Source organism: Oryctolagus cuniculus, chromosome 13, assembly GCF_964237555.1.
Source record: "Oryctolagus cuniculus chromosome 13, mOryCun1.1, whole genome shotgun sequence".
NCBI lineage: Eukaryota > Metazoa > Chordata > Mammalia > Lagomorpha > Leporidae > Oryctolagus > Oryctolagus cuniculus.
Window position 1 is genome coordinate 103,744,350 of NC_091444.1, and position 20,382 is coordinate 103,764,731.

Sequence of the window (20,382 nt, forward strand, 5' to 3'; positions counted from 1 at the left end):
CATGATGCAGAAACACAGTAAGAAATGCTTGGAGGAGGCTCTGGAGCCAAACAGTCACTGCACAAATACGTAAGAGGCAGAATTTTGGATGTGGAAGATGAGGAAGAGGGAGAAGTCGGGAGAACGGCCCCATTACCAGCTTTGTAAAATAAGTTGGGCATTCACAAAAGACCACACCCTGTGTCATTCTGTTTATACAATGATATTCCAAAATGTGGAAAAATGGAATTAAAATATAAATATTTTGGGGTGCAAAATTTTTTTATAAAAATTATTTGAAGGGTGGAGTTTCAGAGAGAGAGAGAGAGAGACAGAGAGAGCGAGAGGACTTCGATCTTCTGGTTCATTTCCCAAATGGTCACAATGGGCAGGGCTGGGCCAGGCCAAAGCCAGGAGACAGAAGCTGCATCCAGGTCTCTCACGTGAGTACAGGGGCCCAAGCATTTGTGTTGTCTTCTGCTGCTTTATCACTTGCACTAGCAGGAAGCTGGATCGAAAGTGGAGCTACCAGGGCAGGCGCTGTGGCGTAGCAGGTAAAGCCGCTGCCTGCAGAGCCAGCATCTCATATGGGAGCCGGTTTGAGTCCATGCAGCTCCACTTCTGATCCAGCTCTCTGCTGTGGCCTGGGAAAGCAGTGGAAGATGGCCCAGTCCTTGGGCCCCTGCACCCACATGGGAGACCCAGAAGAAGCTCTTGGCTTCTGGCCTCGGATTGACACAGCTCCGGCTGTTGCGGCCAACTGGGGAGTGAAGCAGCGGATGAAGACCTCTCTCTCTCTCTCTCTGCCTCTCTTCTCTCTGTGTAACTCTGACTTTCATATAAATAATAAAATAAATCTTAAAAATAAAAAAAAAGAAATGGAACTATCAGGACTGAAACATGCACCCATATAGGATGCCAGCCTCGCAGGGGGCGGATTTATCCACTACGCCACGGTACTGTCCCCATGGGTGCAAAAATTTTTTTTGAAATCCATGCAGCTTTTTCAGAATATGCATTTCAAACATGAACTTTTGGTGGCTCCTCTGTATGTACACAGAACCTGTGTGCATCCATGTAACATATGTGAAGCAGCCTCAGGCAGCTTGACATGCGAATCTGGCACTAGAGAGAGAGCTGAGCCAGAAGGCAGCAGGAATGGAGGTTCTAGGAGCTGATGGGGTTGTCCAAAGGAGAGGAGAGGGCAAGAGAATGTGAGATTGAAACTCCTGAGCGGGAGAGCAGACTTCTGAGAAACAAGAAACCACTCAGGGAGTAGAGAACCAGAAAGGAAAGAATGGCTGACTTGGAAGTCAAACACCAGCTTCATTTTCTGCCTGGGAGGTGGGAAACGCACTTCCAGCGAATTCTCTGGATTTCAGCGCAGGGTGTGGAGGAGGGCTGAGCGCTCACTGTGGTGCTGGGGACCTGTGAATGAGGGTGGCACACAGAGGGACCCACAGGGCAAAGGCCTCGGGAACACAGCGTCGCAGCTCCTGGGCAGAGCTTCCTGTTCCTGCTCCCTGGTGTAAGTGGACACTGTGGGCTGGGAGAGGGGCCTGCAGAGTCCAGCGAGTCCAGTGACGAAGGCCTTGGAGGGAATCTGGACTTTAGACTGAAAGAGCTGATGAGCACTTCAAGAGGTGATTGTGGGAGGAACACGATCAAGTTTACGGCTTAGAGAAGTTTTCTGGTGCAGGCTGGGAGGGATGACTGAGGTGGGGGCCTGGACTACTCCTGGTGAGAAATGACCATGGTCTGACGTACAGGAGGAAGACTCAAGAGTTTAGGGCAAGTGATTTCCCATCAGGTCTGAGAAAGAGAGCAAGAACCAGGAGGCACCTGGGTTCTTGGGCTGGGAAACTGAGTGAGGGACAGCAGCACTCAGGGAGAACAGCTATGTGAGGATGGGCAGGCGAGCAGGGGTGCCACAGTGAGTATCCATGCTTGCAGGTTGTCAGTGGGCAGGGGTCCCCAACATATTTAAGAGCCGACAGCTAAGATGTGCCCGACTGGGTCTCAGAATCCTGATCCGGGAGATGCAGATACCCCCGTAGGGCTTGTTCGTAGAGTTGGGTATCACAATGGGTGTGAGCCCGCCTCACTCCAAGCCTGGACCGTCAAAGATGCTCAGTAAGTGCTGACTTCTCCACTTGCCTTCCTTTCTTCTGCTCTCACCCTTTTACCTGAATGTCTCTCTCTCCAAATCCCTGTGGTTCCTGCTACCATGGACGCCTTTGGTTGGACTGATATTGGCATATTGGACCAGAGGAATGGTCAGCAGAGAACACAGCTGGGAGGACACAGCAGGGACCCAGGAGAGAGGTTCGGGCCCTGGGAAGAGGAGCTGGCAGATAGCAGTGTCTGCCAACAGATAGTTGGGGGGAGGGGGAGGCAGTGACAAGGAAACTGGGCTGGTCTCTGTTTCGCTGGGCCTGCATGGGTGATAGGCCAAATGCATGCACTATTGTCTCTCTGGCCTCTGGTGGATGCTATAGCTCCCAGCAGAGAGTACGAGCGCGTCACTTACATGGAGTAGGTAATAGTACGTGGAATCTTCAGGGTTATTCAATGTTTTGGGTTTCCGGGGTCGTCGTGGGGGCCTCAGTAGTCTTGGCTCCTCTCCTTTAGAGATACCTGGAAGGAGGGTGATGGTAAACAGGTGTTCAGGTGCGAAGACTGTCATCATGTGAGCTTTCTCTTTTGGGGAAAACCAGGAATTATGGACATGCAGATGGGGCTGAGGCTGGGGGAAGGAGGACATCCTCTTGTTCTCCCAGCCAACCCTTGTCATGTTTGTCACCTGCCTTCCTCCCTTTGTCTGGGGCCTGGGACTTCGAGAGCTAAGGGGAAGAAAAGCAGAGAAGGAAAGGAATGCGGGACAGGGCACTGTGGTTCAGAGGAGGGATGAGGAGAGAGAACTACCAGGAATGGCTTTCCGAAGGTAATGAAGCTCATAGGCCCTCTGCTGCACCCCCCCCCCGCCCCACCAGACTCACATATGGACCCCTCCATGCAAGCACTGTACAGTCCCAGTTTCATGACCACCTCCTGGTTGCATCCCAAACGAAGACACTGTTTCCTTGGAGGGCTGCCTCTTTTTTTTTTTTTTTTTTTTTATTAGACAGGTAGAGTTAGACAGTGAGAGAGAGAGAGAGAGAGAGACAGAGAGAAAGGTCTTCCTTCCATTGGTTCAGCCCCCAAATAGCTGCTACGGCCAGAACTATGCTGATCTGAAGCCAGGAGCCAGGCTTCCTCCTGGTCTCCCATGCGGGTGCAGGGCTCAAGCACTTGGGCCATCTTCCACTGCCTTCCCGGGCCACAGCAGAGAGCTGGCCTGGAAGAGGAGCAACTGGGACTAGAATCCAGTGCCCATATGGGATGCCGGCACCACAGGCGGAGGATTAACCAAGTGAGCCTTGGCGCCAGCCCCTAAGGGGGCTGCCTCTTTTTTAAAAGCCTAACCTATTCCTTCACCAAGACTTAGGACCTTAAACCATGAGAGTTTTCAGACCCGACTTGAAAGCGTGGGACGAGAGTGAATGCATTTCACCATCTTCTGCTCTTGCTGTCAGTAGGGTCAGGCTCTCCAAGCTGCAGTACCACTGATGACCTGCATGCTGGCTGGTTGTGTTTGCTACAAGTGGCTTTATGTGCACAGAGCAAGGAGGCCTCTCACTGAGTATTTCTGTCTGCTTTTCATGGTTCTCGAATACCCCATCCACTGACTGCATTTGTGCAGGAATGTGTGCTTGGCAGATACGCCAGGGTCAGGGAGGGAATTAGGCTTGGGTGCTGATAGGAGAACAGCTACACTTGGCAGATACCAGAGTATATGCTTCTCAGGTGGACTTTAGGGCAATAATAGAGCCTCATGCTTGTAATAAAGGGGCACAGATGATTCCTAGTCCCCAGATGTACAAATACACAGAGAAACACAAGTGTCCCTAGCCACACAAACCAAATCAAGTCAGATCTAGTCAGATCAATGAATACTGAATACTTACTATACACAAACAATCATGACTGGCAATGTCAATTAGCTTGAACTAGGATGGAAGACTCACGGATATTTAACTTTCTATTTATTTATTTATTTATTTTTATTTTTTTGACAGGCAGAGTGGACAGTGAGAGAGAGACAGAAAGAAAGGTCTTCCTTTGCCGTTGGTTCACCCCCCACCCAATGGCTGCCGCGGCCGGCGCACTGCGCTGATCCAAAGCCAGGAGCCAGGTGCTTCTCCTGGTCTCCCATGGGGTGCAGGGCCCAAGCACTTGGGCCATCCTCCACTGCACTCCCTGGTCACAGCAGAGAGCTGGCCTGGAAGAGGGGCAACCGGGACAGAATCTGGCGCCCCAACCGGGTCTAGAACCCGGTGTGCCGGCGCCGCTAGGCAGAGGATTAGCCTGTTGAGCCACGGCGCCGGCAACATTAATATACTATTACTATCTAGCTCACACACTTCCCAAGTTTGGAGGAATTTCTAGATGGCAACGGAGATCATAGAATTGTGATGCTTGGGACAATGCTAATCAGAGAACATCACCACAATCAACATTGCTATCCTTTTTTGAATAAAACAAGAGAAAATGAGACCTTTGTTAATGAGGTCTTGTTAGTGCAGATCAGTAAGAGACAGGAGTGAAAGCATTTTCACAGCCGGGGTCCTCTCCTCTTCTCCCTCCACCTAGTCTGCAGGAACAGAGAAGGTGGAGAGTCTCAATACCTCAGCCATTTCTGGGTCTCCTGGGAGACCACAACAGGCACAAGGAAAGAAAATAACACCTGGAGGGCCGGCGCCACGGCTCACTAGGCTAATCCTCCGCCTGCGGCGCTGGCACACCGGGTTCTAGTCCCGGTCGGGGCGCCGGATTCTGTCCCGGTTGCCCCTCTTCCAGGCCAACTCTCTGCTGTGGCCAGGGAGTGCAGTGGAGGATGGCCCAGGTGCTTGGGCCCTGCACCCCATGGGAGACCAGGAGAAGCACCTGGCTCCTGGCTCCTGCCATCGGATCAGCGCGGTGCACTGGCTGCAGCGCGCCGACCGCGGCGGCCATTGGAGGGTGAACCAACGGCAAAGGAAGACCTTTCTCTCTGTCTCTCTCTCACTGTCCACTCTGCCTGTCAAAAAAAAAAAAAAAAAAAAAAAAAAGAAAATAACACCTGGATTACTGCCATTATTATAAACAGTGGTATTTTATTTTATTTTTTCTCCTTGCTTATCATGTCTATCTCCCAGTGCTAACTATTCAATGGCTTCTGTTGGCTCTTGAAAAGTTTTGTCATTTAAAAATGTATTGGTCATATCCAGTTATATGACTCATTTGCATATGAATGGCAAGAAGCATATACAAATATTATATCAAACTGTTATATGCCCTCAATGATTTTGGAAACATTTGTGAGTGGCCAGTGACTACATTTTAACTTGACTTTAACATGATTTAAAGTCCATTTAAAACAGCAGAACACTACTTTGTAACACAAATTAATTAAATTGAAGGTGGAATCATTCTGAATAAACGCCAGGAGAATGAAAAAAGATTCTGAGAGTTAAGGAATTCTTGATCTTGGCTCAATTTTCTCATCAGACATTCCCTCTACAATCTGATTCCTATTACAGAGACTCTTGCAAATGCCTTCCCGAAGGTCACGAGGGCACTCCGCTGGCAAACCCAGAGGCCCTTTATCTGTCCTCATGAGCTCTGAGCTCCGCACCCCCAGGCATCATCGACCACCTTGCGCCCGCAGGACTGGCCATGTGGTTTCTGACGGCAGGCAGGCACTTTGTTCCGTGTCTCACTGTGTTCCCAGCACTGAAGCAAGTGCACGACACAGGTGAGCACTGCATAAGCTGGTGCTCGAGTACGGACCCTCCCCTTGCCTCCTGGGTTGAACCGTCTGGCTCCCAGCTCCTCGCTGCTTCCATGGATGATGCCACACTGATGACTGGTGAGGCGTAGCTTCCCTTGGACCCTCCCCTCCACAGGAGCTCCTGCCCTGACTTCCCATCCCCTTCATCTCAGACCCCCGGACTCAAGTGACCCAGCGGTCATCTTTCTTCGCCATCCACTACAGCTTCAACAGCACCCTTGTGTATGTCTCCCACATTCAAAACGTGCCGTCACTTTTCCTCTCTCTTCTCCACTTCCTATAGACAAGCAAACATCAACTCCTGCTAATTTTGTTTTTTCCCCTTCTTTGGCACATCTAATGTTCACCCGCCATATTGTTTTCTCATTTATGGACCAAGCTACTCATCTTATACTTGTGGCAGGATCATCAAGACTCTGGTCTCCAGGCGTTATTTCACAAATGAAAATCAGACTGTTTGTCCTTAAATATCACTGTGAGGGGCCGGTGGCGTGGCTCACTTGATTAATCCTTCCCCTGTGGCACCGGCATCCCATATGGGCGCCCGTTCTAGTCCTGGTTGCTCCTATTCCAGTCCAGCTCTCTGCTGGGGCCCTGGAGGGCAGTGGAGGATGGCTCAAGTGCTTGGGCCCCTGCACCCGCATGGGAGACCAGGAAGAGGCGCTGGCTCCTGGCTTTGGATAGGTGCAGCGCCGGCTGTAGCGGCCATTTGGGAAGTGACCAAAGAAGGGAAGACCTTTCTCTCTGTCTCTCTCTCTCTCTCTCTCACTGTCTATAACTCTACCTGTCAAATAAATTTAAAAAAATCACTTTGATAATGAAAGATCATTTAAAAACTTATGGTGATGCCTCTTTTGCCCTTCGCCAAGCTTAAACTCCTCAAACTCAGCAGTTTCAATTTTGTCTCCCATTGCCCCCTGGCTGTCAACCATCATCTCCTCTGGCCACTGCAATCCTGACACACCATGTGTAAAGCTACCGGCTGCTTATGCCCATCTTCTGATGGAAGTGCTGCTTGCATTCCCACTGGAATCTTGCTCACCCTTTAATGCCTGTCTTCCACGGACTGCCCAGGGATCTGCTCCCTTCTCACCGAACCTCCAAGGTACTTGCTGGCTGTCGAAGGTGCTGGAAACCTCTTGTGGGATGAGCTGAGTCCCTGCTAATTCACACTGAGTTCTGATCCTCAGTACTCAGAATGTCAGAGTATGGCTGAGCTGATTCGGTTAGAGCGAGGCCGAATCCCACATGCTGGTGTCCTCAGAAGAGGCGAGTAGGACACAGATGCACACAGAGGGGGACAACTGTGTGAAGACAGGGAGAAGACAGTCGTCTGTAGGACAAGGAGATGCCTCCGAGGGGCCCACCTTGCTGACGCTTTGATTTTCTTGACTTCAGCTTCCTCAGCTGTGAGGAAATACATTCGTATTGTTTAGGCCATGCAGTCGGAGGCATTCTGTTATGGAAGCCTTGGAAAATTATTGTAAAGTCTAATCCCACATTTTCTCTTTCTCTCTCTCTCTCTTTTTTTTTTTTTGACAGGCAGAGTGGACAGTGAGGGAGAGAGACAGAGAGAAAGGTCTTCCTTTGCCGTTGGTTCACCCTCCAATGGCTGCCGTGGCCGCCGCATAGCGCTGATCCGAAGCCAGGAGCCAGGTGCTTCTCCTGGTCTCCCATGGGGTGCAGGGCCCAAGCACTTGGGCCATCCTCCACTGCACTCCTGGGCCATAGCAGAGAGCTGGCCTGGAAGAGGGGCAACCGGGACAGAATCCAGTGCCCTGACCGGGACTAGAACCCGGTGTGCCAGCACCGCAGGCGGAGGATTAGCCTAGTGAGCCGCGGTGCCAGCCCACATTTTCTCTTTTATCATGGGACTGGTTCTGCTGCATAGCGTGTAAAGCCGCCGCCTGCAGTGCCAGCATCCCATATTGGTGGCGGTTGAAGTCCAGGCTGCTTCTCCTCTGATCCAGGTCTTTGTTATGGCCTGGGAAAACAGTTAGAAGATGATCCAAGCCCATGGGTCTCTGCACCCATACGGGAGACCCAGAAGAAGCTCCTGGTTTCCAACTGGCCCAGCTCCATCTGTTGCAGCCATTTGGGGAGTGAACCAGCAGATGGAAGACTCCTCTCTCTCTCTCTCTCTCACACACACATTGCCTTTCAAATAAATAAATAATTTTTTTTTTTTTAAAAAAGGCAAAGTGAGAGAGACAGAGATAGATCTTTCATCCACTGGTTCACTCCCCAAATGGCCACAACGGCTAGGGCTGGGCCAGGCTGAAGCCAGGATCCTGGAAGTCCATCTGGGTCTTGCATGTGAGTGGTAGAGGCCCAAGTACTTGGGCCACCCTCTGCTATCTCCCCAGGTGCATTAGTGGCGAGCTGCATGGGAAGCCGAGCTGGCACTGTAATACAGGAAGTCAGCACCACAGGCAGCAGGTTAGCCTGGCGTGCCACAACAGACACCAGGACTTCCTGAATGCTGGGGATCATGATGTGGGTTTTGGTGTCCTGCTGCCTTGTCCCTGGTGCTTGGAGATGCCAAGAGGCTCCATTCCATTTTAGCTTAGACACACAGTGCTAGTGCACGGTGGCTATTCAGTACACTTTGCGAACTGGATCACTATTGTCAGCACATAACAAAATAAATTCCCAATTCTGTAAAGACAAATGCAAATGAAAGAACTAATAAAACTTCGGAAGAAGAGCCGGCACTGTTAAACTGCTATCCGCAGCATCCCATATGGGTGCTGATTGGTGTTCCGATTGATGTCCAGGCTGCTCCACTTCCGATCTAGCTCCTTGCTAAAATGCCTGGGAAAGCAGCAGAAGACAGCACAAGTGCTTGGGTCCCTGTACTATGTGGGAGGTCTGGAGGAGGTTCCTGGCTCCTGACTTCGGCTTGGCCCAGCCTGGCTGTTGTAGCCATTTTGGGGAGTGAACCAGCATATGAAAGATCTCTGTCTCTCCTCTCTCTGTAACTCTGCCTTTCAATATAACAAATACGTTTTTAAAAAACCTCTAGGAAGAAAATCAAGGGTAATTAATGGACAATCTAGGAGTATAAATGTCAATCAAAACTCAAAAGTCATAAAAACTAGCCATATCTGCCTATTAAAAATAGGTGGAATTTTTTACTTGGTAAAGGAGATAGAAGATAGACTTGAAAAACTGTATTCCCAACATAGATGACAGAGTTGGTATTGTTAATATACAGAGTGCTAATAAATGCAAAAATACTGATCATCAGAAAAATGGGAAAAAGATATAAATATTCAAGATGAGCAACTCTAGTAAGCATTAGGAGGCATCTGATTTTACCAGCAGACAAGGAAATAAAAATGTAAACAATAATGAGATATCTTTTTTTTTTTTGACAGGCAGAGTGGACAGTGAGAGAGAGACAGAGAGAAAGGTCTTCCTTTTGCCGTTGGTTCACCCTCCAATGGCCGCCGCGACCAGTGCGCTGCGCTGATCTGATGGCAGGAGCCAGGTACTTCTCCTGGTCTCCCATGGGGTGCAGGACCCAAGCACTTGGGCCATCCTCCACTGCACTCCCTGGCCACAGCAGAGAGCTGGCCTGGAAGAGGGGCAACCAGGACAGAATCCGGCGCCCCGACCGGGACTAGAACCCGGTGTGCCGGCGCCGCAAGGTGGAGGATTAGCCTAGTGAGCCGCGGCGCCGGCCGAGATATCTCTTACACACACACACTAGCAAAGACCATAAGGAAGGACCACACGGCTGGCAAGGAGGTCCCAACAGGTGTATTCTCACCAGTGTTGAAGGAGAGGTCAATGGTCAGTGTCCTTTCAGGAATCAAAACCAAAACTAACTGTCAATTCAATAACTCCACCCAGGTGTTATTAAAAAGTAATTAAGTAAAACCCCAGGATACAAGATCATTTCCCAAAGATGTTTACCATCACATTTTTTTCCCATGGAGGAAAAAGTTGAGAGAAAGTGAGTTATCTAACAATAGGGGAAAAGTTATATAGTTATTGTGATGCACCAATGGGAGTATCAGTAGGCATTACACAGAATGAGTCATCCCAGTACTGGGTATATATCCAAGGGAAATGAACTCACTGTGTCAAAGAGATAACTGTGCACCATGTTTATTGCAGTACTATTCACAACAGTCAAGATATGGAATCAGCTGAGATGTTGATGGGCAAATAGAATAAAAAAAGTGATTATATATACATGATGGAATATTATTTGGTCACAAAAATAACAAAATCTTGTCATTTGTGGCAACAAGCATGGAATTGGAGGACATTACATAGAGTAAAATAATCCAGGCACAGGAAGACAAATACTGTATGTTCTCACTCACTTGTGGAAGCTAAGAAAGTTGACCACACAGAAGTAGACAGCAGAAGTAGGGAGCATACTAGGGGTCATAGAGACTAGGAAGTGTTAGGGGAAGAGAGAGTGCATAATGGGGACCAAAACACCGTGGTGGGAGAGGGGGCAATAGTGCCAATGTTATCTAGTCCAACAGCATAACTGTACTCTATAACAATTAATTATACATTTTAAAATAACTGGAGATCTTGAAGGTTCACAACACATAGAAATGATAGCATTTGAAAAGGCCAAAATGTTAAATACTCTGATTCGTTCATTACTTATGTATAAATGTACTGAATTATAATACCACACCCCTAAAACAAGTAGAAATATCATCTGCTAATAAAAATAGAGTGAACTAGAGCTATGATGTGCAGGGATGCCTGTCAAGGCATGCTGTCAGAGAAGCAAGTTGCTCAAGTGTTTATATTATGACCCTATTTCTATTTCTATAAAATAATAAAAATCTGTGTTATGTGCATATAAGTACATGTATGCATACCTCCCCAAAATGTGAAAAAATACATGTTTTATAAGGTTCCCTTGATGTAAGAAAACAGGGAAAAAAGAAAACAAAAAATTCTTGCATTATAGAGAATCCTAGAATGTATGGTATGGTCACATTTATATAAAAATGTGTTATATGTATTTGTATATAAAATATTATAGAGTAAAATGTCAAATACATTGAATTTTTGGAATTTCTGATTAATTCTTGCAACTTGCACAATCTTAGTTTATTGACTTGTCTTCCTCGTCAGGATAATTGACAGCAGAGAGCTGATACTGTTTTTTTCTAAATTTATTTTAAGAATTATTTATTTTCTTATTTGAGAGAGAGAGAGAGAGATAAGGGCAGGGTAGGGGGAAGGAGAAATAGCACTTCTCTATGCTGATTCATTCCCAAAATGCCCACCAGGGATAGGGCTGGGGTTAGGCTGGGATGAAGTCAAGAGCCAGGAACTCAATCAAGGTCTCTCCCAAAAGCATCAGGCACCCAAAGACTTCATTCATCACCACTGCCTTCCCAGGTCTGCACTAAAGTCAGAAGCCAGAGTTATATGTTGAACTTATGCACTCCCATATGAAAAGCGGGTGCTTTAAATGCTAGGCTGAATGCCTGCCACAGGAGAGCTGACATTCTCAGAGTATCTCGCTTAAGAAAGTGGCAGGCAACACAGGCAGCGAGCAAGTGAAATGATTGATGAATGTATTTAAAAGGCTGATTGCTCAGCTTAAGTTTCTTCCAACTATTTTGTGCTTGTTGTTACAAGAGCAAACTTCTCAGGAGCTGCTCAGCATACAAATATTCTAGAGGCGTAAGTTTGTTTTTCTCTCTAACGACTGTCTGGGTTTTTGTTCCTTTGGGGGACACTGTCTGCCAAGTCATCCTAACCCCTTAATTACAAAAGTGACATAAACATTTATAATCACAAATTATCTGCAGCATATTAATGTTGGCACTAACAGAATTAGGTCCGTGGCTATTCTGTGTGATGTGCAAGATAAATATTGGTTTGTAAAGGTTACTGCTATATGGAATAGCCAGAGGGAAGATCGTTATTTATATTGTAATAATGACCATAATTTCACTGTTCCATTTTATCAGAAAGGTACCTTTTTTTGGATAAAGAATTGGCAAACAGCTCAGTATACTGCATTGAGAAGAAAGAAGCTAGATTTGAAATTCTTTGTCAATACTTGCTTTCACTGTAACTCCCACTTCTCTGATAACTGTACAATGTCACTTAAGCATACAGGCGGAGGGTATCCCATGTCTACATCAGATACGAACAGGACAGTCATGGCATTTATGTTGTTGCAGTTTTGTCTTTACGCAAACAACCGTTGAGTTTTTGCAAATCTCCATTTCCCCCTGACAGTCTGTGACCTTCACACAGTACAGTGACCTGCGGGAAACCTTGGGAGGGAGGACCTCTCATTGCTCTCACTGGGTGTCCAAGGCAGACTCCGCCTGGTCGTGGCTGCAGCCTGCCTTCTGCGTTCCCCTCTGCCTTACACAGCCTCACTCCTTTTGCTCCCGTGGCTACATTGACTCCTGTGGTCCTCCCAGATTCAACCTCTTGCACTTAGCGGGTGGTGTCTATAGTCTCTCGAGTTGACCCGAGGTAAAGAGTTACAGACACTGCTCAGTGTCCCTGACACTTAGCTTGACTGTCCTGGGGGTCTGATTTATCTTCACTGACCTTCTCAATAGGCACCAGCTCCCACCCCAGTCCTGACCTGCACATCCTATTCCTCCCCTCTTCCCCCACCCCGCTGGAGACCAGTGCCCCTGGGCCAGCTCACTACAGTACTCATCACGGGCTTTCCGCTTCCTGCCACTCTCTGACTTGGGTACTTTACATTAAGACCTGGAGTCTTCAAAGCTCAGCTTCTAGTTTTACTCAGACACTCTCGGGTGTAGGTGAGATGCTGTCCTCAGGCTGCCTCTTCTGTCTCTGGTGTGTCACAGGGGAACAGGAGGATAAAGCAGGCCTGCTTTGGTGTTAGACCGACAGAGGCACCCTCCCAGCTACCACTTGTGTCTTGGACGTGAGCACTTATCTATCTGCCCTCACTTCTGTCCTCTCTATTGGGCTGAAGTCATGGATTGGAGTTGTTAAAAGCTTGTTTAGTTTTGTTCAAGTCCATGGTTCAGGTTCTAGCCCTATCCCAACCATGCAGCAATTTTGTGCTCAGTCACCATAAGAGGGCGCCATGACTGGCACACACAAACATGTGCCTGCTGGTGCTGGTCTTGAGCGCGCCATCTTGGTTGGGAACAATGAGTCTCATGCAGAACACTGAGCTCCTTGTGTCACCATCCGTGGGACAGTGAGTACAGTTAAACCATAACCACACATACTTACTTTCCTTGAGAATACGGGAAACTCAGGGGTGACAGTGAAGGCCTAATTACATCTTGGATGGTCTTCAAAATAATGTTGATCTTAATTTACCTGGAAACTCACATTAATTTTTCCCAAATTGCCAACTTAAAAAAAGTATTGATTGACTGTTCATGGTCATTTTCTTAGGTTGGACTTTTAGAAACACAGAACAGAACATCCTGTGATTTTTAAAGGCATAACATTTAGTTTTCCTTGCCCTCTGCTCATGGTATGGGTAAGGTTCCTACCAAGGTTTGGTGAAATATACCAGTATAAGATTTATTTATTTGAAAGGGAGTCAGAGACAGGAAAAGATAAGGCTGTGTCTTAGATTCTGAGTCTTTCCATGAGTAGCCATGGATGAGCTACACCAGATTGCAATCACATCATTCTGATTCCTAATTTGATGCAGAAGTGAAGTCGGTGAGGGATGGGAGTGCTCTCCACTGCCGTGAGCCTCTTGTCTGTGGTCCAGAACTCTGTGCTTGGGTGCACCTCCTAACGAGCCCCTCACGGGTGGGAAGAGGAAGCTGCCTATTCACAGTCCCCATCCAGTCTCTTTTCTGCAGTATTTTATCCTGTGGTTAGATTAGCTAGCAGTTTGCTAAGATTATTGTTTGAAAAATGAATTTTAAGAGCTGTTAATACTCCGTATATGACTATGTCATTACTTAGTAATCACTCTCCTATTGTTCAGTTTTATTTCTTCCTGTGGACATGATTTTTATTTTTCAGTGCTGGTTATTTCCTTAAGCGATATTCTCATTATAGTCTACTGGGTCAACAACATACACATTATTGCAGTGTTTTGTTTTGTTGTGTTTTTACATATTGCCAAGTCACACCAACATGTTGACTCTTTGCTGTCTCATCATTGTTTGGAAATAATTACCATATTCTCAACCCTGTTTTTTTTCATACTTGTCATTTTGATAAGAACAGTAAGTTGCTTTAATTTGTATTTTTTAAAATTCCCTGGGTGGTTGTATTTATGCTAATTTGCCTCTGCATTTGTTCTTCTGCAAATAAATGGATGTTTTGTGTCCATTTTCCCACTAAGAGTATTAATGTTTTTCCTAATGATTTATGAGAGCTTCTTCTGCATGACACATATTAACCCTTCTTAGGATTGTTCTACATATTTCAATTAACTTTTCTTTAGCTCTTCAATGCTTAATTATGCTTTTGACTCTTTAGAAGGTTTTAATGTTTAGAATCCACAACTACCAGTGTTTTTATTTGTAAAATTCCACTTATTATTGATCATACTTTTCTCAGCCATGATTGTGAAATACTCAGTTCATTGCATCTGATTTCTTCTGGTTTTTCTTCCATTTAAATGATTAATGATCAAGAAAATATTTGGGTATTCAGCATAAGGTAAGAATATATGTTATCTCTTCTCCCCAAATCAGAGCAATTTTAAGCATTACCCATCCATTTCTTATTAGGTTGTGATATATCTTTTTGTAAATGATAGGTTTTTATAAGTAGGTCAGTTTTAGAGTTGTTCTATTCCATTAATCTATGATTGATTTTTATAACAGATGAATATGGTTTTCATCATTACAACATTATATTATTCATTTTACTATCTATAAGGAAAGGCCTCAATCAATTATTTCATTTATTCTGAAATGTACAGTCTTTAGGGAGATCTGTTTACATTCCAAAGAAAATCTCATGGACATTTTGCATCTAGAAATTAATGTTAGCATGGTCATGCTTACAACATTATCATTCCATTACAGAGCCTTTGCCTTTTCTCACTGTGTGGTTTTCTTGCTAGCTTTATTTCAAAGTATTCATTTTTTTGCTTACTATTTTGTTCTTTGTCCAAAATAACTTTTATGGAAAAGAGTACCTATCTGTATTTAATATCTGTATATCCTTACTGACGGCTATTGCCAGTATTAATTATTTTGTTTTACTCTTTATTTTTAAAAAAGATTTATTTATTTGAAATGCAAAGTTACAGAGAGAAGGAGAGAGAGAGAGGCATACACAAAGAGATCTACTACCTGCTGATTCATTTCCTAAATGGCAGCAATGGTCAGGCTGGGTCAGGCTGAAGCCAGGAGCCTGGAACTCCACTGGGCTCTCACACTTGGGCCATCATCTGCTGCCTTCCCCAGGTACGTTAGCAGGGAGTTGTATTGGAAGTGGAAAGCCAGAATTGAGCAGATAGGACTTGAATCTGGCTCCTATTTGTGTTTTTAAGGTAAATTCCATGTTATCTAGTAATACTGCTCCAATCCTATCTGTTCCCTTTTGGATAGTTCTGTTTATTTATTTACCTTAGAAACTTCTCTTTGTTGTTCTATTGCATCAGCTAGAAATTCCCAAATAACATAAAAAGTGCACTACTATCATCCCCATTTTCATTGTGCTTCTTAGTGGAGCAGCTTCCAGTGTTTAATAGTTGGTGCTGGTGCTGAGGACTGGCTTCCTCCATTTGCTAGGGAATACCCTTCTGTTTTTAGGTTAACACGAGTTGTGCATCCCATCAGCACCAGGTGTTGGATTTTACTGGAAACTATTCAGCATTTTTCAAGATGCCATTTCTCTTTTGATATCTGACATGATGTATCTTCCTAGTGTTTTTTTTTTTTTATCAGTCTTTTAATATAATGCTGCATTTCACTGGTTAGTGCTCTACCTACAGGAGTTTTGTTTCCAAACCCATAACTGGGGTTGACACATAGCTTTTTAAAAAAATGTTATTTGTCAGACTCTGGTTCTCTGAGAGGCGAACTTCATAAAGTAGATTATGTTCTATATTTTTAGTCTTCAGATCACATAATATGGGAATTATCTCTTCCCTGAGATTAGAATGCATTTACCTAAAGCACTATGAATTTTGGGAGACTTTTGGAGGTAATTCTTCAACAGATATATTCTATTTAATATTTATCCTTCAAAATCTCTCTTTTTAAAAAGATTTATTTATTTATTTGAAAGGCCAAGTTACAGAGAGAGAGGGAGAGACAGAGAGAGAGATATCTTCCATACCCTGGTTTACTTCCTAAATGGCCACAATGGCCGGGGCTGGGTCAGGACAAAGCCAGGAGCCTGGAACTCCATCCATGTCTTCCACATGGGCGGCAGGGCCAAGCATTCTGACCATCTTCTGCTGCTTTCCTAGGTGCATTAACAGGGAGCTGGGTCAGAAGAAATTCTCCCTGGGGAGGAACTGTGTGGCAGTGGGGACCTGTGGAACCTGGGCTAATGGGGCCCACCCCACGCTGGCTAAGTCTGTTCACATTCTTCCTTGGTAGGTGGGGATGGCTGCTTGCTCTTCAAGGCTCCAGGCCCATGGTTAGGAATTCAGATTAAGAAAGGAGACAGGCAACAGCTGCTCTCACCATGGAGTTCAAAATCACACAATACATGAAAATGAATGAGCCTTTATAGAAGGTAACATCACCAGCTTTGTTTTGATAAAAAGTAAACTTTCAACTCCACTGGCCACTCTGAGGCACAGAGAAAATTAGGCAGCTTTCTAGCCTATTCATAAGCAGTTCCTGAATCTCTGCTGTGTGACGGATACATGAGTGTAGACAACATGACGTGATACTACTTGCAAAGGGTTGAACAATCATCTACTTGAGGAAGACAGAACTCTACATGAGAAATAATTTTGGAGGTAAAGCCATCCAGACTATGATACTGATCATCCACTCTCCCCAACAATAGCGCACCTGCTGACCCTAAGGTGTAGAAAGGTAACTGTGGGAAGATCATTAGACTAAGATAATGGAGAATGCATGGTGCACATCCTTTGCTTAAATGTGGTGAGGGGATTGGCAAACATAGGCTGTGTTAAAAAGAAAATTAAGAGTGTGAAATTTAGGATGGAGCTCGTCTACACTGCAGCAAAACAGCCAAGGTACCCACAGGACAATAATGGATCTGGATCTACTATGATTTAACATCAATCAGGTCCTATCTGGCCCAGTTTGTGACCTTAGTTTGAATAGCTGGAACAATATTATACAATACATATTTATAAGTTATTCAAGGATAAAAAATAGATCATTAAAATGAATCAGCATAGATTATAACTGTAAATATTGGGTATGAATCTCCTGAATGTTAGCCCCATGATCATTTGCACCTCCCTTTTCTATCTGTGTCTGTTCTGATACTTAGCTATTGTCTGTGGAATTCAGTAGCTGTTAATGAATAGGAGACCCAATGGCTCTCTTATGGATCTCTTCTTGCTTGCTCTCCCAGCATCTCTGTATAATGTCCTCTCAACAAACCCTGTTCCCTGGACTTCTGGGGCTCTGGACTCCCTGGCTTTCCTTCGCTGCCTTGGCTGCTGCTCTGTCCCTCGTGTGTCTGGGTTGTTACCCGGCTCTCTTCTCCTCTCATTTCCTGGGCCGGTTCATCTCCAGAGCTTTAGTTATCATGTTGGTGTCCACTTGCCCACCTGAGCCGCTGTCTGCCTTCATCAAGGGCTTCTCAGACTCAGCATGCCCTGAACCCAGCCCATCTTCCACACTCCACTGGCTCTTCCCCATTGCAGGCACCAGCTCGGCCATCCACCCCAGACTGAGCATGGCAAAACCCTTGCTGCTGCTTTCTCGTGTGCCCAATTACCAAATCCTTTGGAATATACCAGCTTGCAGCCCCTGTCTTGACCACCACCCCATCCAAACCATCACCATCTCTGGCCCTCCATGATTCCCCTCCACAACACCAAAGCCCACTCAAATGAGGAAACCAGAATGGTCTAAAAATGCTGCCATCTGTATGTAACAGGGGGTACTGTGGACAACAGCCCAGGCAGACAAAACCCTAACTTAATTTTCCTAAAAGTAGACTTAGCTTCTACCTCTTAGTGCTCGTTTTCACTTTTCTTGCATTGTTGAACAAGCCCTTGTTAAACTCAGCCACTTTCTAAATGCCTTTTGAGTGCACGTGGTCATTTTATGTTTCTCCCCAGGCTACATCTAAGTTGGAGGTGGGGCTAGGGGAGTTTTGCAGCTCCCTGCCATAAACGGGGAGGGGCTGTGTGCTCCGGAGCTCTGGACTGCTCATGGCATCTCTGAGTGGTAACCTATCCTGCTTAAGCTCTGCCCCCAGCCTCCTGTTTTACTCCTGGGTCTGTGCTGCAGGTCCGTCCCCTCACCCTCACCTGCCCCCACCCGTCCCCGTGTCTTCTGGCCATTCAAGGCCTCCCTTAGGCCCTTTCTCTGCTCTTCTTGAGGATAAGGGACAATTCAGATGTTCACCTTAAAAAAGACCAGAATCGACAACCTTTACATCTGAGCAAAGAACAAAAGGATTCTCCTTCTAAAACCAAAGGGTCAAAGAAGTATTTCTGAGTTCCTATCCTTCTTGTGTGAACTAAGAACTGAGGTTCAAAATTCATATATCCATAAAAAACAAAGGCAGGCAGAGGATACTGCAAGCTCATTGGACTTCCAGTACAATTCTGCTGCTTCTCAGGCCTACTCAGAGTCCTTGAGATGTTCAGAACTGGAAGTCCTGGCAGCACTCAGCCACTACAGCCCCCATCCTCCGGACACTGGTCCCCGCCTCCACCTCTGCTTCCCACTGTGGCCTGGTTGAAGCTACACCGGGCCCTGCCTGGCTTCCTGCACACTTCTACCTCACTCACCAGCTCTGCCAGGCACCTCCCTCCTCTTTCCTGCCCCATCAGAAAAAGGCTCTGGACATAGACTGTGGCAACACCTGAAGTTAGAAGCCCCCAGCTCTGAGATGCTAAGCCCTCTGTGTCACAGGAAGAAGCTCTGGCCAGGGCCAGCCATCAGGGGACGGCAGCAAGGTAGGGGGTGGCACAAAGAGCCACTTTGTGGACAAATAACACAGCAGGATAACTGATGAAATGATAAGGCATTTCCACTTCCTCCTGTACCAGGTAAACCGTCAAGCTGGTCTTGGATTTTCCAGATAAAGTGTGATGAAGGTGGAGTGTGACTGAGGTGGACTACAGAGCTTTTTTTTTTTTTTTTTTTTGACAGGCAGAGTGGACAGTGAGAGAGAGAGAGAGACAGAGAGAAAGGTCTTCCTTTACCGTTGGTTCACCTCCAATGGCAACGCGGCTGGCGTGCTGCGGCCAGCGTACCGCACTGATCTGATGGCAGGAGCCAGGTGCTTCTCCTGGTCTCCCATGGGGTGCAGGGCCCAAGCACTTGGGCCGTCCTCCACTGCACTCCCTGGCCACAGCAGAGAGCTGGCCTGGAAGAGGGGCAACCAGGACAGAATCCGGCGCCCCGACCGGGACTAGAACCCGGTGTGCCGGCGCCGCAAGGCGGAGGATTAGCCTATTGAGTCGCGGCGCCGGCTACAAGAGCACTTAATAATGATATTTCTTATGCACTGGGGTTTGTGCACCTTGCACACTTCACACTCATGATTGCAGATATAGAAATCTTTCACCTGTTCATGCTCACTCTCTTTTCAAGTCTGCACCTGGGCCCCTTCTCTCCACCACCCTCCTTATCTCCTGTGTGTTAAATTCTAGTTGTAGCGGATAAAATGGGAAAAAAGGAAAAGAGAGTGGAGGAGAATGAAGTCAGAGAAGATAGGAGGTGAGTAGAACATTCTGGAAAAATGTGTATGTGTTTCTAAGAAACAGAATGAAGCAGAAGTGCCCCCCACGACAGACCGTGGTTACCTCAAACCTGCCTTAGAACAAGGTGGGGAACTAATAAAATGAAGGAAAGGACCTGGCGCTTCCATCCCCTGCAGGAAGTCCTAACTACAGAGTTTTACCTGAGAGGCACAGCTGGGAAGAGACTCGTCTGTTAACTGCCTTGTGGGGATAGACACCCAGATGAAGTGGCTTCAGGTGCTGTGAGAAAATCATTTCATTCACTCTTTTCTGCAGAATGAAATAGTCTTCAGATAACTTTGATATCTAAAGAGAAGGCCATGTATCAGATTAAATCAAGGACGAGAATTCAGACAGCTGGACAGGAACACAGTGGGGCTGATTCACTCCTTAGCCACAGCCCCTGGCACTCTCAGGCGCCTCCTGTCCAGGACACACCCTGACCTTTTTACCAAGATAAACTCCTCACCTGACAGCCCCACCCCTTTTGCCATTTGGCCATCCAGCTTTCTCTTTCTCTCTTTCTCTCTGTTTCTCTCCCCTCCTCTTCCCTTCCCTCTCCCTCTGCCTCTCCTCTCCTTTCACATTTATTTGAAAGGTACAGTGACAGAGAGAGAGGAGAGAGAAGAGAGAGAAAGAGAGAAAATCTTCCATCTGCTGCTTTACTCCCTGGGTGGCTCCAAATCCAAGGCTAGAC

The 20,382-nt window shown here is 46.3% G+C and overlaps 1 protein-coding gene across 1 annotated transcript in view; it reads right to left on the reverse strand.

Moving 5' to 3' along the window:
* The window catches only part of MYO3A (myosin IIIA), a 229,809-nt gene that overhangs the window by 14,173 nt on the left and 195,254 nt on the right, over positions 1 to 20,382 (reverse strand). Inside the window, exons 31-32 of the mRNA XM_017347628.3 lie at positions 19,847 to 19,991; positions 2,510 to 2,616 (exon numbers count right to left, since the gene is read on the reverse strand). Of these exons, the coding sequence (XP_017203117.3) occupies positions 2,510 to 2,616; positions 19,847 to 19,991 (252 nt within the window). The remainder of the gene's footprint in view (positions 1 to 2,509; positions 2,617 to 19,846; positions 19,992 to 20,382) is intronic.